An 18,455-nucleotide genomic window follows, 5' to 3' on the forward strand; every position below is an offset into this window, starting at 1 on the left:
ATAAAATTAAGGTCTTAATTTTAAATTAAGGTTTTAATTTTAATATTTTAAAAAACATAATGCTATTGCACACCTAATAGGCTATAGTATAGTGTTAACATTTTTACACACTGGGAAGCCAAAAAATTTGTGTGACTTGCTTTATTGCTCTAATTTCTTTTTTGCTGTGGTCTGGAACTGAACTCACAATATCTCCGATTTATGCCTGTATTTGGGATCCCTTGAGATTCCATATGAACTTTAGAATGGGTTTTTCCATTCCTACAAAAAAGGACAGTGGAATTTTTGTAACAATTATGTTGAACGTGTTTCCAGTTTGGCTGCCTTTTATTTTATTTTCTTGCCTATTTGCTCTGATTATAACTTCCAGTACATAGTTGAATAGCAGTAGTGAAACTGGGCATTGTTCCTTGTCTTGTTCCTGATCATGGGGGAAGGCTTTCAGTCTTTCCCCATTGTATATGATGTTGGCTATGGGTTTTTCATTAATGCCCTTTATTATGTTGAGGAAGTTCTCTTCTGTGCCTTGTTGACTGATTGTTTTTATCATGAAAGGGTGTTGGATTTTGTAAAACGCCATTTCTGTGTTATTTGAAATGATTATGTGGGGTTTTTTCCTTCGTTCTATTGATGTGATGTATTACACTGATTGACTTTCATGCGGTGAGCCACCCTGGAATATATCCCATTTGATCATAGTTTATAACCCTTTTAATATGCTGCTGCATTCAGTTTGCTAGTATTTTGTTGAAGATTTTTGCATCTGGGGATATTGGTTTGTGTTTTTTTTTTTTTTCTTGTGGTGTCTTGGTTGGCTTTGGTGTCAGAGTAATTCTGGCCTCATGGGATGAATTAGGAAATGTTTTATCCTCTTCTGTTTTTTGGAAGATTGTGAGGATTGGCATTAATTCTTCTTTATATGTTTGGTAGAATTCGATTGTGAAATCATCTTGTTTTGGACTTTTTTCTTTGTTGGGACATTTTTTATTACTGATTAAATCTCTTACTGTAGGTTTATTCAAATTTTCTTTTTCAAATAAGTTTTGATAGTTTGTGTGTTTCTAGGAATTTGTCATTTCATCTAGGTTATCTAATATGTTGGTATACAATTGTTCATAGTTTTTAGTTTTATCCTTTTTATTTGTAGAAGGTTGGTAGTTATGACCCCACTTCCATTTCTGATTTTAGTTATTCCTGTGTCTTCTCTTTTTTTCTTGGTTTAGTAAGATTTGCCAGTTTGATTGATCTTTTTAAAGAACAAATTATTTGTTAATATTCACTATTTATTTTCTATTATATATTTTGCTTACCTGAATTTTAATCTTTATTATTTCTTTCCTTCCTCTTGCTTTGGACTTGGTTTGCTTTTCTTTTTCTAGTTTCTTAGGGTGTCAGTCTGGGTTGTTGAATTGACATCTTTCTTTTTTAATAATATAGGCATTTACAACTAAATTTTTCCCCTAAGTACTGCTTTCACTGAATCCCATGAGTTTTGGTATGTTGTTTTCATTTTCTTTCATCTCAGAGCATTTTCTCTAGTCTCTTTTTTGATTTCTTCTGTGACTCATTGTTTAAGAGAACAGTGTTTAATTTTCCACATACTTGTGAAACTTCTAATTTTCCTTCTATTATTGACTTCTTGTTTCATTCCATTGTGGTTGGAGAAAATACTTTGCAGAATTTCCATCTCTTTAAATGTATTAAGTTGTCTTTTGAACTAGCATATAGTCTGTCCTGGAGAAGTCCCATGTGCACTTGAGAAAAATGTGTATTCTGCTGTTGGTCTTGGATTGTGCTTAGTATATCTGTTACATCTATTTGGTTTATGGTGTTATTCTAGTCCTCTATTTTCTTATTCATCTTCTGTTTAGATTTTTTGTCCACTATTGAAAGTGGATTATTGAGGACTCTATTAGAACTGTTTCTTTTATGTCATATATATATATATATTTGGAGCTGTGTTGTTGTATGCATATATGTTTATCATTGTTGTATCTTCTTGATGAATTGACTGACCCTTTTATCAATATCATCAGTATGCAATGTCTTCACCTCACACTGGTCAGAATGGCTGTTGTCAAAAAAGTCTACAAATAAATGCTGGAGAGGGTATGGAGAAAAAGGAACCCTCCTACACTGTTGATGGGAATGTAAATTGGGGCAGCCACTATGAAGAACAGTATGGAGGTTCCTTAAAAAACTAAAAATAGAGCTACCATATGATCCCAGCAATTCCACTCCTGGGCATATATCCAGGGAAAACTCTAATTCAAAAAGATACATGCACCTCAGTGTTCATTGTAGCACTATTTACAGTAGCCAAGGCATGGAAGCAACCTAAGTGTCCATCAACAGATGAATGGATAAAGAAGATGTGGTGTATATATACAATGGAATATTACTCAGCCATAAAAAAGAATGAAACAATGCCTTTTGCAGCAACATGGATAGACCTAGAGATTATCATACTAAATGAAGTAAGCCAAAGACAAATATATGATATTGCTTATATGTAGAATCTAAAAATTAAAAATGATACAAATGAACATATATACAAAACAGAAATAAATCCACAGACATAGAAAACAAACTTATGGTTACCAAAGGGTAAAGATGGGGGAGGGATAAATTAGGAGTTTGCGATTAACATATATACACTACTGTATATAAAATAGATAACCAACAAGGACCTACTGTATAGCACAGGGAACTATATACTCAATATTTTGTAATAACCTATAATAAAAAAGAATCTGAAAAAGAATATATATATAAATAACTGAATTACTTTGCTGTACACCTGAAACTAATACTACATTGTAAGTCAACTGTACTTCAGTAAAATATATGTATACAATGTCTTTATTTTAACCATTTTTGACTTAAAGTCTGTTTTGTCTGGTGTTAGTATAGCTACCTCAGCTCGTTTATCTGTAGAATATCTTTTTCCATCCTTTTCTTTTAACCTGTTTATGTCTGTGGATCTAACATGAGTCTCTGTACAGCACATATAATTGGATCAATTTTTAATCAATTTTTCCAATCTCTACCTTTTAATCAGTGAGCTTAATTGATTTAAATGTAAAGTGAATACAGAAAGACTTCTGTCATTGTCCAATTTGTTTTCTGTGTCTTATTTTTTCTTTTTGTTCCTCAATTCTTATATTATTGCCTTCTTTTGTTTAATAGATTACCTTTTCTGGTTGACTGTTTTGATTCCCCCTTCATTTCTTTTTTTGCATATTATTTAGTCATTTTCTTATAGTGACTACTCTGGCCATTGCACTTAACACCCTAACTTGATACAGTCTAGGTTGAACTGATACAGTTTACTGTCAGTAGCAATAAAAACTACTCCTATGCAAATCCATTCCCTCCCTTTAGTGTTATTGTCACAAATTACATCTTTATATATTGTGTGCTGATTAACATAGATTTATAATTGTTTTGTGCATTTCTCTTTTAAATCATATGTGGGGAGGAGTAGAGTTACAAAACAAAATTACAATAAAGTTAGGTTTTACATTTATCTATGTAGTTATCTTTACCGGTGTTCTTTATTTCTTCATAAGGCTTCAAGATAGTGTCTAGTATCCTTTCATTTCAACCTGGAAGACTCCCTTTAAAAACATTTCTTATAGGACAGGTGTACTAGTAGCAAACTCTCAGCTTTTCTTTACTTGGAGATCTCTTAATTTCTTCTTCATTTTTGAAGAATAATTTTGCCAGTTATAGAATTCTTAGTTGAGAGTTGTTTTCTTTCAGCACTTTATTACTATCATTTTTTTGGCTGCGTTGCACATTGTGCAGGATCCTAGTTCCCCAACCAGGGATTGAACCCATGCCCCCTTCAATGGAAGCATGAAACCTTAACCACTGGACTGCCAGGGAATTCCCTCAGCACTTTAAATGTCATTCCACTACATTCTGGCCTTAAAGGTTTCTGCTTAGAAATTGGCTGTTAATCTTATTGAGGATCCATTGTATGTGATGAGTTGCTTCTCTGTTGTTGCTTTCAATATTCTCTCTTTGTCTTTTGAAAGTTTATTATAACGTGTCCTGGTGTGAATCTGAGTTCTTACTTGGAGTTCATTGAGCTTCTTGGATGTATAGATATATATATTCCATTAAATTCGGTCATTTTCAGCAATTCTTTCTTTAAATATTCTTTCTGCCCCTTTCTATCCTTTCCTGGGACTCCTGTAATGTATATATTGGTCTACTTTATGGTGTCCCAGAAGCCCCTTAGGTTCCATTCACTTCTTTCTGTTCCTCATACTTGATAATTTCAGTTGTCCTATCTTTGAGTTCGCCGGTTCTTCAGCCTGCTCAAATCTGTTGTTGAACCTCTCTAGCACATTTTTAGTTTCAGCTTTTGTACGTTTCAGTGCCAGAATTTACATTTGGTTCTTTTTTCTGTCTTTTTATTAATATATTCTATATGTTAAGGTATCATACTCCTGGTTTCCTTTAGTTCTTTGTCCTTGGTTTCCTTTAGCTGTTTGAGCACGTTTAAGACATTTAAAGTCTTTGTTTTGTAAAACCAATGTCTGGGTTTCCCCAGTGAGGTTTTCTGTTGTTTTCTTTATTCCCTGTAAGTGGGCCATACTTTTCCTGTTTTGTTTTTTTTTACATACTTTGTAATTTTTTGTTGTGAACTGGACATATTGAACACCAGTGTTGTAACTCTGGAAATCAGAATTCCCTCCTTGTAGAGTTTGCAAGCAACAGCTTATTGTGGGCTCCAGTCATCCGTTTGTTTAGTGACTTTTTGGAACTATTCTTATGAAGTCTGTATTCCTTGTGTGTGTTCATTTAAGTCCCCTTTCCATTATCTTAGCAGTCAGCCAGTGACAAACATCTCCTTAAATGCCACAATTTAGCACCCTCTTTCTTCATTGAACGTTTCCTTGCTTGTTGTAAGTTTTTTCTTAGATTTCAGAGTTCCAAAAATGTTGTTCCTGATAGTTTTGTGAGCTTAATGGTTAGTTAATTCAATGGAAGGGCAGCTTCTTAGAGCTCCCTCTTCTGCCATTTTTGGTGACATCAGTTGGATTCTTTTTTATGGAACGTGATTCCTATATTACCAGTTATTTATTGAAAGGTAAATTTTTTATAAATGGAACACTGTATATATTGATGGTAATTCAGTAAAGCTAAATTTATCCTTCTTTATTTATTAGTTCTGGCATGATTATATGGTATTATGTAAAGCCTAAACATCTTAATTTAGAAGCAGAAATAATTACTTTTATAATTCTCCCAGGATTTCCCATACTTGCATCCCATACTTGTCTCATTTTAAAACTACTCTGAGGTGGTATGTCATCTATAAAAAGACTAGGTCCATCTGAAACAGCAAGAGAAAATGCACCAAAACTTGCTCTGCTTCCTTTTAAAATCTATCTTATATGATAATTTTAAAGCAGGATTTCTCAGCCTCAACACTAGACCAGAGAAATCTTTCTTGTACCTGTTGTCCTGAACATTGTAGGATGTTTAGCAGTATCCCTGGTCTCTACCCACCAGATGTCAGTAGCATCCCTCCCACAGTTATGACAACAAAAAAATATACCCAAACATTTCTGACATATTCAGACATTGCTGAATATCCCCGAGGGGCCAAAACTGTCCCTGATTGAGAACCACTGTTTTAAGGTAAAATTTGTGCCAAGACCATGTACTTCACAAGGAGCGACAACCCTTTTTTCCCCTCATTTTACAAATTAGTCAATTAAGATCAGGAAGCTAGAATCATCTAGTTGGACAGTTCTCTTGGCCATTAAGGAAAGAAAATGGTGGAAAAGCTCTTTTCTCATTCGCTGTTAGTACTACAGCTTCTTTTGGTTAAATGTGTTGTTTCATTCCCAAATTTATCTGATAGTTCACTGTATCTGAGATGCACAATAGTTATTTCTTGCCTGGAATACCCAGATGATTCAATAGAACCATGATTCCTTTATATAGGAAATTAAGATTGTAAAATCAGGTCAGTTAGTTTTTGTTTGTTTACTCTTCTTTATCTTTTTCTCTAAAGGAACATGAGATGATTGTATCAAAAATAATTATTGAATATTTTGATGATAAAATTTCAGTGATGTTTTATTATACTCCTGTATCTTTAAAAAACTTTTTTCCTGAAATTTATTTTTAGGTGTACTTTCTATAGTGTATTTGAGCTCCAAAAGAAGATATTAGTAGTACTAGTTTCATATGGTATTTTCTTCTGTGTCATGAAGATTTGCATTGCCACATACAGTTTTATGTTATTAAGTATGTGTGGTTCTTGCTCCCAATCAAGTTTAAAACTCTTGAAGATTCTGTGTTAAGGTTTTATATCCCTGCTCTCTTTTCCCAATAGCCATTTCATAAATAGTTCACTGAGTTGTCCCTTAATCACTTAATTTAGGGAAGGCAACTAGTCTGAAAATATAATTCAAAATACTTTGCTCTAATTCAGTATTTTATAATAACCTATAATGGAAAGGAATCTGAAAAAAACAAAAATACACGTCTATATACATATATATATGTATACACATACATATAACCGAATCACTTAGCTATACACCTGAAACTAACACAGTATTGTAAATCAACTTCAATTAAAAACAATACTTTGATCTTACAGAGATATTGAGTCGGGGGGAGGGGAATACTGATCATCTAGATTTTAGATGAGTAAAAATATTTCAGTAACAAATTATTATACCCAGGACCACTAAGAGATAACTTTGATTTCTAGTCTGCTGTAGAACAGATTAACGAGCAAAATACTGCATTTGAAACTAATCAACTTTGAGTGCGATTTGTCATGCTGTAGTTTCTGAAAAGTCTTTTCTGTAGTCCTAACTGCTTTTGCACATCTTATACTACAATGTATTTTAAAACCTTAATAATACTTGACTTGTAATATTCAAATTAAACTGGAGATATAGATGATAATTATAGGTGACTCTGAAGATAATTGGTTCACGAATTACATAATTAATGATCAATACCTGTTGATTAATAATCCTAATAAAGCTTACTGAAATAGGGTTCAACCCATTTGGAATTTGTGAGTCACAAGTTATTTGTATGTAGGAAGTCATTAGTAGTTGGTACAGAATCATTGCTTCAATTTTGTTTCTGTTTTTAGCTGTAGCGCCAGTTGTACCTGATTTAAGTAGTGACATTGACACAAGTAACTTTGATGACTTGGAAGAAGATAAAGGAGATGAAGAAACATTCCCTATACCTAAAGCTTTTGTTGGCAATCAACTACCGTTTGTAGGATTTACGTATTATAGCAATCGTAGGTAAGTATGCTACACATTGATATTTGGGGTAGGTACTGACTTTGTTGTAGTCATGTTATTTTCTTAGGGATATCTAAAAATCACTTTAAGAACATTTAAAGTAGATTTGGGCTTCCCTGGTGGTGCAGTGGTTGAGAGTCCGCCTGCTGATGCAGGGGACATGGGTTCGTGCCCCAGTCCGGGAAGATCCCACATGCCGCGGAGCGGCTGGGCCCGTGAACCATGGCCGCTGAGCCTGTGCGTCCGGAGCCTGTGCTCCGCAACGGGAGAGGCCACAACAGTGAGAGGCCCGCGTACTGCAAAAAAAAATAATAATAAATAATAAAGTAGATTTAATGGTATATAAAGAGATATATTAATATGCCACTTTTCAACAGTGCATTAGATTTCTAATTTCATATTTAATATCTTTCAGACTCATCCATGCTCAGGGTATTGTTTTTCAGAAATTCTTTGCTGAATGCTACCCTATATATCTTCAAGTTACAACAATTAATAGGTCAAGAGATTCTCTTAATACTGATATTTTGGTTAATCGTGTTATCCGAAGAGTTCTGGTTTTATAATACATTTTGGAACAACATACAGTTTTCTAGCATTATCATCACTATATTGATGTTACAAAAGGCCTATAATTTTCAGTTCTTCAAAAATTAAGTGATTCCTCCCTAAAACTACTAAATGAATTATGTTTTATATCATGTAAGGCCTTGTGACCTTGGGCAAATAACTTTCATCTTTTTTATGCCTCCATTTCCTCAAAAATAGGGATGACGGGGATAATAATAACAATATGTGTCTCAGGGTTGTTATAAGGGTTAAGTAAGTCAAAACACAGTAAAACACTTAGAACAATGCTTTGCATGGAGTAAGCACTCAATGTTAGTTACTTTTATCATTAGTATGAGCTAATATTAGTTTTAGTCTTTTCTAATGGACTTCAGATACAAGTTAAACATTTAACATTATTTTCATATGCTGGGCATTCATTCATTCATTCAACACACATGTTTGACAACCTACTCTTTGTCAGGTATATACTAAGCACCAAGGTGCAGGGAGGAGGATTAATAAGATATAATTATCTTCTTTTGAGATGCTCATATCCTAGTGAGGAAATGGATAAGTTGTACAATGTAGGTTGGCAAGTACTACACGACAGAACTCTAAACAAAATACCATACCAATATATAAAAGTGAACTATATGCACCATTAACTGGGTGTGTTAAATCTACTTGATAAATTTACTTTAAAATATGTATCTCTAATCAAATTATACTCCATTAGAATGGTATTAGATATTTGAATTGCTTGCAGTAATGATTAAATTTGAGGTTATTATAACTAACCTTTTAAAGTGAAGCATCTTGTTATTTTAGTCAAAACTTTTTATGAGGGTAATTCAGTTCAAGCTTAGAAAACAGGAATTCAATTTAGTCTTGCTTTATGAAATTTCTCCAATAATCCAACTGTAAGACAATAATTTTGTTCTTTAGATGTTAGAATACTTTTGTTGTATCACCAAGTAGGTAGTACTTGAGTTTTGACCCCTAGAAAAGAGCAATATTTTAATCCTTCTTCCCTCCCTAATACTCCATGAGTATTACATTGGAGCTTTTTTTTTTTTTTTTCTTTTTTTGCGGCACGCGGGCCTCTCACTGTTGTGGCCTCTCCCGTTGCGGAGCACAGGCTCCGGACACACAGGCTCAGCAGCCATGGCTCATGGGCCCAGCCGCTCCGCGGCATGTGGGATCTTCCCGGACCGGGGCATGAACCCGTGTCCCCTGCATCGGCAGGTGGACTCTCAACCACTGCGCCACCAGGGAAGCCCCAGAGCTATTTTATATTGAAATACACAGAGAACCTTCAAAGTGGTGTGTTTGCTGCAGCATCCTTTCTTTTTTTTTTCTTCTTTTTAAAAAAATTATATATATTTTTTTTTAATTTTTTTTTTTATTAATTTATTATTTATTTTTGCTGTGTTGCGTCTTCATTTCTGTGTGAGGGCTTTCTCTAGTTGTGGCAAGCGGGGGCCACTCTTCATCGCGGTGCGCGGGCCTCTCACTATGGCAGCCTCTCTTGTTGCGGAGCACAGGCTCCAGACGCGCAGGCTCAGTAATTGTGGCTCACAGACCCAGTTGCTCCGCAGCATGTGGGACCTTCCCAGGCCAGGGCTCGAACCTGTGTCCCCTGCATTAGCAGGCAGATTCTCAACCACTGCGCCACCAGGGAAGCCCTATATTTTTAATTTTTAAACATTTTTTTATTTTGGCTGCACTGGGTCTTAGTTGCAGCATGCGGGATCTTCATTGTGGCATGCAGGCTTCTTAGTTGCGGCATGCGAATTCTTAGTTGCAACATGCATGTGGGATCTAGTTCCCTGACCAGGGATCAAACCCCGGCCCCCTGCATTGGGAGCACGGAGTCTTACCCACTGGACCACCAGGGAAGTCCCTAAATTTTATATTTTTATCAATTATTCTCTGGCTTGGTTTCTGAAACACTCACGATGTTGATATAAACACCCCCCAGTGTTTCTGGATTTTCTGTAATAGAGTTCAGCAGTTAATTACTTTTTCTGCACAAAAGTAATTAATTTCTCTGCACAAAGGTAATCTTGAATTAAATAAGCATTATATATATATATATTCTTTGTACTATTTATCCATTGTAATACACTAGATTATGTTCCGTGAGTTTTCCTTGTATTCATGTGTTTCATATCCCAAAATAATTTCTGAATTTGTTAAAAGTAGAAATTGTAGTCTGTTCTTAAGTATCACCACCTTATTGAGTAATATAGTGTTTAGTAATTGTTTCTTACATGTTTGGTTGGAGGTATGGTTGCTCTTAATAAAGAAAGAATCAGCAAAATATTAATTACCCTTACTGTAATATGTAAGTATAATTTTGAATTGCATGAAATTAAAAACTTCTGAAATTCTTACTTCTGAAATCCAAACATACAAGAACAGAGATCTTTACTGTTGACGTATAGCTGAGTTATAAACATTTTAAAAACAGCCTTAAACTTTTAGCTATATTCCCTAATAATCTAACACCTCTTTCATAAAAAGTTTACCTAAATGACCAGATTCTATATGAAAGCAACAATATAATAAGAAAAAGAACCTTGAAAGGAAAAAAAAGATAAGAAGTGGAAGAATGAATGGACGTGTACATTGGTATCCTTACATTTCCAGGACTGTATTCAGAGAACTTTATGTTACTAACTTTGCAGAAGGCTAAACATAAACTTTACTTATATAGCATATTATATTTAGAAGATAAATCAGAGATCAAATAGTCTGATCTATCTAATTCAGATTCTACTGGTGTTGCTGTATGCTTTTATTTATATCACATAATGCAGAATCTCACACTGAATTTCTGAGGCACTTTATAGTCAATGGAATTAAATTGCACTATATCTAGGAGTTGTCATTTGTTATATGGGACCTTTTCTCTACAAACCTGCTACATAGCCCTTGTTATTGTCTCCTGAATATTTGATTCTGTGGTTGATCTGAATAATTTTCCAAGAGAAACATGGGAAATGACATATTTTCCTGCTGTTTCTTTTAGAGCACTGCTATATATATGTTTCATGGTACTTAAAGGACACTTGATTATCTTCTGTTTTTCACTATGAATTAATTATTTCTAGTGTGTTAACAACTGCCCCATAACAGCTGTGAAGTATACTGTAGCTATTTGATCTCTTTTTGAGGGAGCTCTACTGGTTAACCAAGGTGGTAACTGTAGTGGTGATGTAGATGTAGTAATAATGGTAGTCATAGGATGGTAAAGGAAGTAGCAGAAGTATCTTACCTTTACCTAACATTTGATTGTGTAGAAAAAATTTTTATATGATCTGTTTATATCTGTTTGGTAATCTGATAAGATGTCTAAAGAAGACCTCTGAAGATCACTAATACCTTGTATTTGTATGTAATTCTAACTTTATATTGAATTCAACAAACTCTGCAAGGTTTAGAGTCACAGAAGATCAGCAGGACATCTTCAGAACTTTGGTTCTGTTATTTCAACCACTTACACAAAAACTCTTAACTTTTTTGCCCAGAAAAGCAATATCATTCATTGTGGCCATGCCGCGCAGCTTACGGGACCTCAGTTCCCCGACCAGGGATTGAACCTGGGCCACGGCAGTGAAAGCGCTGAATCCTAACCACTGGACTGCCAGGGCACTCCCCAGCAATATCATTCTTGACTGAAGGATAATTGGGGGCAGTGGGGAGGAATTGTGCACATGTCTGTAGAAGTCAACAATTCTTTATTCCTGATTCTAAATCCAAAAGCTCTAAAAACTAAAAGTTTTTTAGTGATTTGTTTGGTGGCAAAACCTGCCATAACCTGCTCTCATGGCCAAAAACCTAATCTGAACTAAGTTGAGACTATTTTATGGTTTTTATTTATTCTCTTTGGTATGAATATTCATATATTTTGCTGCAGGAATATTAAGGTATATGATTACAGAGTGCTGCTTCAGACCTAACTGGGGGTTTTATTTAATATATGTATCATTTCTGTGTTATGTTTCTAAAATAAAGAATTAAGAACCTGCACTCAATTTTTAAAAGCAGAGCCAAGTACAAAAGATAGGCATATAGTATTTGTTACTGGTTGTTACTAGATATTAAAGAGTTTTTTGTTTTCTTTTAAAAACTATTTTCTTCCTAGATACTTATCTTCAGCAAATCCTAATGAAAACAGAACTAGCTCTAATGTGGATAAAAGCTTGGTAGGTATTTTCTTATTGTTATTATTTTAAAAGTTGTTTTGTGGATAATGTATTTTGTATGCATGATACTAAGTAAATATGCATTGCTTCAGAAAATGTAGTTAGTGATTTTAAATTTTTATAGCACTTTTTATCTACTGTTTCCTCTCGTTTGATTTCTTACCTGAATATCAAATGGGATATTATATGTGGAGGCAGTTAGTAAACTATACATTGCTACACAGATTGACAGAGGTGGTCTTTTTAGTCTTTGGAATTAGGAATTTATGATAAATCAGTGTATCAGTAAGAGTCTTGACAGGGAAACAGATGGCACATTCAAAAGATTTAAATGAGAGTTTTTGTGTGTGTGTGTACTAAAATTTACATAACACAAAATTTACCATTTTACCATTTTTATGTGTACAGTTCAATGACATTAAGCACCCTCACGTTGTTGTGCAGTCATCACCACCATCATCTCCAGAATTTTTTCTTCATCCCAGACTAAAATTTTGTGCCCATTGAAGTCTGCATTCCACTCTCCCTTCAACCCCTATTAACTATTATCCTTACTTTCTGTCTCTATGAATTTGACTATTCTAGGTACCTCATGTAAGTGAAATCATACAGTATTTGACTTTTTGTGATTGGCTTATTTTTCTTAATGTCCTTAAGGCTCAGGCATGTTGTAGCATGTATCAGAATTTCATTCCTTTTTAAGGCTTAATATATTCTGTTATATGCATATACCACATTTTGTTTATTTATTAAATGAAGAGAGTTTAATGAAGGGACTGTTAATGGTGCTATGCATAGGATCAAGGGGAGCAATAAATAAAGAGAGCTAAAGCAGCCATTGATTGACAGCAGTGGGAAGCCATTTCCCTTAGTCTGAAGGGACAAGGAGAGACAAATCTTGTTACCACAGCTCAGAGAGAATGTGTAGAATCATGAAAGAGGAGCATAGAGCACTGCCAGAGCCATGGTAAGGCAAGAAGAGTGTGGGGAGAACGGATATTTCATTTCTCCCAACTGATTTTCGGCTGGTGTCTCCTGAATGCTGAAACGAAGCTTAAAATCATAGGACAGCAGAGCCCAGTCAATGCACTCTGTAAATTTGAAGGCAGAGAAGGTCAGAGGATGAGTCTTCAAGGCTGGAAGGGAGAGGTGGCAAATGGAGAGTAACTAGTACAGTGAGCATCTTCTAATTTGACCACTGGAAAGTGAATTCCTGTAGGAAGTGAATATTAGAGACGTGAGTTCTTTTTATTGTTAGAACAGCTCATGTTCATGAGACAGAGGATTAAAATATTTTTTATTAGCTTACATTGAGGAGGTCCTTTTGGGTTAACCAGGACTTTTCTTAAATATACCAGAAATAATTATCTGGCCATCCTCAGAGCATTCTTTGAGCTCTTTGTGTGCTGTAGCCTCCATATTTGTAACTGAGAGGAGGTGTAGGCAGCAATCATTTTTAAAAGCTGACAGAATTCTTCTTTCTCCTTCATGTATTTACTCTTAAACATGAGAGAACATATGGTGGGAAGGGAAAGTGAGAAAAAGGGGAATGAACTATGCGAGTACTGGTTAGCTGTTATGACCATTTTTCTCTTTTAAATTCTCATCCCATTAGAGCTATTTGCCAAATTATATAGCTAATAGGGGCTCAAAAATCTTCAAAATTAAAGCACATTTGACCTGGAGATGGTGACAATAAGGAGCTGCTATAACCCCGCTCTGACTGTATTACTTACCTGTAAGTTTAGAGCTACATTAGGACTTAAAAAATAATTCAGTGGAATCCTGTTTTCTTTGGGCTGATCTTGTTCAATGGTGACTGCCATAAGTTTCTGTCAGTGGCTTTTATCTTTTGCTCTGGTTAAGATCACAGGGGAAGAAGAAAATGCTTGTGTGCCTACTATTTCTGTTAACCTAGAACTAAGTACAAAAATCAACTAATTTAATTTTCAACTCTTCCCTGAAAGCCTTCTAGCAGAGATGCTAGTGAACAACTTTGCAGTTGCCAAATATGATGAATATTTTTCATTCCGTATCTTATTTTTCTTTTTGCTGCATTTGACACTGACCAGTCCTTCCTCCTTGGAACTTTAAGAACCTTCATGTTCTCATTATTTCCTTCTTTTTCTCTTTCTACCTCTGGATTTTATTTTCAGTCCTCTTTGCAGGATCTCCTCCCTTTCTCTCTCCCCCCAACCCCATAATTATTAAGTGTTTCTCAAGATAGTTCTGATCTTGGCTCTCTGCTCATTATCTGTAGTTAATCTCATGTGTGTCTAGCTTGCTCCTCTGAACAACATACCCGAATCTTTTCTCCCTCTCTGACTGGACTTCTCTTCCTGCACATCTTTCAGACCCTTCAACCTAGGCCAAAGCCTAACTCACACTTCTCCTCTCTCCATCCCCTCACCAGCAGTTCTTTTTGTGTCACCCATCTTTTGTAATGCTACTCTGTTCTTATTTCTAATCAGTTGCTGGGTTATAAATTCTGCCTTTTGACTGACACAGTTATCCATTTCCTCTTCATTTCTACAGCTTCTGCCTTATATCACACCTAAATACTCTTTTTGCCTGAACTGTCTATTAATTGGTTGTTTAGTCTAGAATTTCTCTGCTCTCTAACCTATTCACCTTATTACCGAAGTGATGTTTCTAAAATGCCAATACTCTGTCATTTCCCCTTTTAAAGTGTTTATAGGTTAAAGTGCCCAACTCCTTTTCTGCATACAAGGATCATAGTCCCACTTGCCCTTTCAGATTTTATGTGATTCGTTCTCCCTGTTATGTTCTTTGCTCTGCCTAGACTTGATTTCTTCCCATTATTCAATCATATTTTCTTTCTCTTTACTTTTGGACTCATTCATTTTAGCTAAAATGCATTCCTTCTTTCACTTCCTCTGCTTGGTAAATACCTCTCTTATAGGTCTCATCTCAAACATTCCATCTTCAAGGCAGAATTAGATGTGACCTCTTCTCTTCTTCAGTACACCTTATGTATAATTTTATTAGTACCTACCACATTGTATTATAATATTTTGTGTATATGTCTGGGTTATTGTAGGTTCTTTTCACCCTCCTATTCCCCTGTGCCCCACTATCGAACTATTAGCTTTATGAGAACGGGGACCAAATCTTTTTAATTTTTGTGTTACTAATGCCTACCACAGCACCTGACATATTAGTAGGTGTTGGAAAAAAATGCTTGTTAAATTAATAATAAAGGGCTTCCCTGGTGGCGCAGTGGTTGAGAGTCCGCCTGCCGATGCAGGGGACATGGGTTCGTGCCCCCGTCTGGGAAGATCCCACATGCTGGGCCCGTGAGCCATGGCCGCTGAGCCTGCGCATCCGGAGCCTGTGCTCCGCGACGGGAGAGGCCACAACAGTGAGAGGCCCGCGTACCACAAAAAAAAAAAAAATTAATAATAAAAATTTCAGATAGAAAGGAAAAAGGTAAGATTGGATCAGATAACTCCTTGTAAACAGGTATAAAATGGTAATATAAACTTGCTATTTTAAAATTCTCTATGAATATTCTTACTAGAATAAGTTTTTGTTCTTTTTAATTAAAGCAGGAAAATTTGCAAAAAACAATTTATAAGCTGGAAGAACAGTTGCATAATGAAATGCAGTTAAAAGATGAAATGGAGCAGAAGTGCAGGTGAGAATATACTTTATGTTTTTCACATTAAAAGTTGTATAGCAAATGCTGATATTAAAACTTGTACTCTATAAACCCTTGAAAGTAGATGGAAGTAAGGTAGAGATGTAAAGATTGCTATTGATATACATTCAGTGAAGAATATTCACTTAATGCCTGGTTTATTGATTTTGTCTCACATTTTAATTAGCTGACAGAAAGGGAAAATTAGTTTACATTAAATAAGATGCGTTCTAAAGTGTAGCTGTTTTTGAAGATTAAAATTCACTAAATTTTTGGTGCAGACACTTTTAATTTCCACTATGATTCGCTATAGCAGTATTTTTTTCAGAATTTTTTTCCTATGAGTCTAAATTTAATAAGAGCATATATATTTATGAAAATATAAAATGATCAAGATAATTTAAAATAACCTAGAATAATGCTTAGTTACTTATTAATTACAAACAAGAACACTTTATTATATTGTTAGTAGATAGTATTGAATAAATGAAAAACAGGTAACAGATTAAGTATTCAAAAAAATGGAATTGAGAAAATTGGCAATTTTGTGAGTGGGGGAGAGGAAACAAGTAAACTGATCACTACCTACAGTTCCTTATAGATTAAATAGTTAAGCATCTAATATAAGCTTTTTTTAGAAAAGCACTTTAAGGAAATAATTAACTGAGCCCAGTATTTGGAAGGAATTTCTAGGTATAAAACATAGAAATAAGGAGAGGAAATGGATAGATATTATTACATAAATGTTGAGCAGTTTCTATTAAAATTAAAAGGCAAATGACAAATTAGTGGTAGTGGTGGTGGTAGGGATCAATTTAAGGAGGAAATAAGAGTGGCCAAAGTGGCCAATAATCATACGAAAATGGGTGTGTGTGTGGTGGGGGGGTGGCCTGAGATGAAACTGGGAAGGTCGACAGAGTCTAGATCTTAAAACACTCTGTCTTTGAAAAGCTAAGAAATTTGGGATTTATCCTAAGGGTGATGAAAAAACATTAAAAGTTATTAAACTTAAAAGTAAAACAAAAGATCAAATTTGCTTTTAAAAAAGAACTCCCTGGTTAATTACACAGCATTTGACATTTATTCACCTAAATGAGAATGAGGCAGGAAGATGAGTCAAGGAGGATTCCCAGGCGGAGTGCTTTACTTGGGACAGGAGAAGAGAAGCAGATTGGTATTGTGGGAGGGGTCGCCGGGCAGAGGGAATTCATTTAGCTTTGGACATGCTGAATGAGCTATTTGGTAAGACATCCATGTGAAACGTTGCATGTACAGATTTGAAGCTCAGAAATAGGTTTAGAGCCCCCAAAATGAATTGTGATGGAGATAATAATACACTTTCAGTTTATCTCAGATTTTTGCCCAAGTTGCCAAGTGGTGCATTTACTGCTTTATATATGCCACCTTTCCCTTCATTTACTTACTCTTATATTAAAGGTTAAATGGTTAATCTTTGTGAAGTAGCAAGTATTGCATGAGGGAATTCAGGGATCCTTAATCTAGAATCCATAGACCTCTCCTAAAGCATCCATGGATGGAATTCAAGGTCCTTAAACTTGGGTGACAGAAGTGAATCTTTTCTGTAACCTTTAGCTGAAATTCAGCATTTTCTTTAATTATGAACACAGTGAATAATCCACAGTTATTAGCAGTAGCTGTGAATTTTTTATTACCGATAGAAATCACAAATATTATCTTAGAATGCAGTTGTTATTTATCTCTAAATACCGTTTATGCTCATTACTACTTTAAGATTACTGCTGCTAGATCTTATTTAATATATTAATAAAATGCATATATTAGTGAATCATACTTTTTTTTAAAAAGGTTATGACTGTATTTCAGTATAATTTTGGTTTCTTTTAATCCTATGTATTTTATTTTATGCTTTTAAAATATTATTCTGAGAAAATGCCATAGGCTTCACCAGACTGACTGCCAAAGGGATCCACAGTACACACAAGAAAGGTTAAGAAATCTTAGCTAAATGGAAAAGTAAGGAATGTGGTGTTTCACCCCAAACTATAAAAAGTAAATATATCTATAATCTATATTGCTTTTGCTTTTACAGAACTTCAAACATAAAACTCGACAAGATAATGAAAGAATTGGATGAAGAGGTACTTTTTGTTTTCTTATCAGAAGTTTTCCTTTTTGAGACTTTTTCCCTCTTTCAGATTGTTTTCTGAGAAAATTATATTTGAACTTTATAGGTTGCAATACAGAACAGGACCAAAGAATTATGATGAAAGCCTCACTTTGGAGCTGCAGGTTTAAGTGAAATTAGATTATACTTTAGTTTCTTTTGTGTGGTTTTATTCTAGAACCATGTTGAAATTGTAGTACATAAATTTCAGTTCAGTGGTTCTTAATAGTTGAATATGTCTGTCTCTTTCTGCTACAGTTCCAGATTCAATTTTTGATCTGTTGCTCCTTTCTCACCTTTCAACTATTAAGAACCACTGAACTGAAATTTATGTACTAAAATTTCAACATGGTTCTAGAATATGGGTAAACACACTACACTCTCCTTCTCCTCTTAAGTTTTTTTATGTTACAGTTGAAGCAGAAATTACGGCATTGTCTAATGTGGTTCTCCATGTATATAGAAGAAATTTTTAAGACAATTATAAATGGGTATAAAGGGAGGTAAGGTTTTACACTTTAATCAAACTGGTAATATGCCAACACTAGTAATATAATGTAGTACCTAGAGCAGCCACTGATAAA

The 18,455-nt window shown here is 34.7% G+C and overlaps 1 protein-coding gene across 3 annotated transcripts in view; it reads left to right on the top strand.

Annotated features, from left to right (window-relative positions):
• ROCK1 (Rho associated coiled-coil containing protein kinase 1) overlaps nt 1-18,455 on the top strand; it is a 147,470-nt gene that overhangs the window by 76,773 nt on the left and 52,242 nt on the right. For 2 of the 3 annotated variants that reach the window (XM_067699555.1, XM_067699557.1), the window contains 4 exons: nt 7,142-7,301; nt 12,004-12,064; nt 15,634-15,722; nt 17,797-17,845. In XM_067699555.1, coding sequence (XP_067555656.1) covers nt 7,142-7,301; nt 12,004-12,064; nt 15,634-15,722; nt 17,797-17,845 — 359 coding nt within the window. The remainder of the gene's footprint in view (nt 1-7,141; nt 7,302-12,003; nt 12,065-15,633; nt 15,723-17,796; nt 17,846-18,455) is intronic. The other variant, XM_067699556.1, reaches the window with a different exon arrangement.

This window comes from Pseudorca crassidens, chromosome 12 (genome assembly GCF_039906515.1).
Source record: "Pseudorca crassidens isolate mPseCra1 chromosome 12, mPseCra1.hap1, whole genome shotgun sequence".
Taxonomy (NCBI): Eukaryota; Metazoa; Chordata; class Mammalia; order Artiodactyla; family Delphinidae; genus Pseudorca; species Pseudorca crassidens.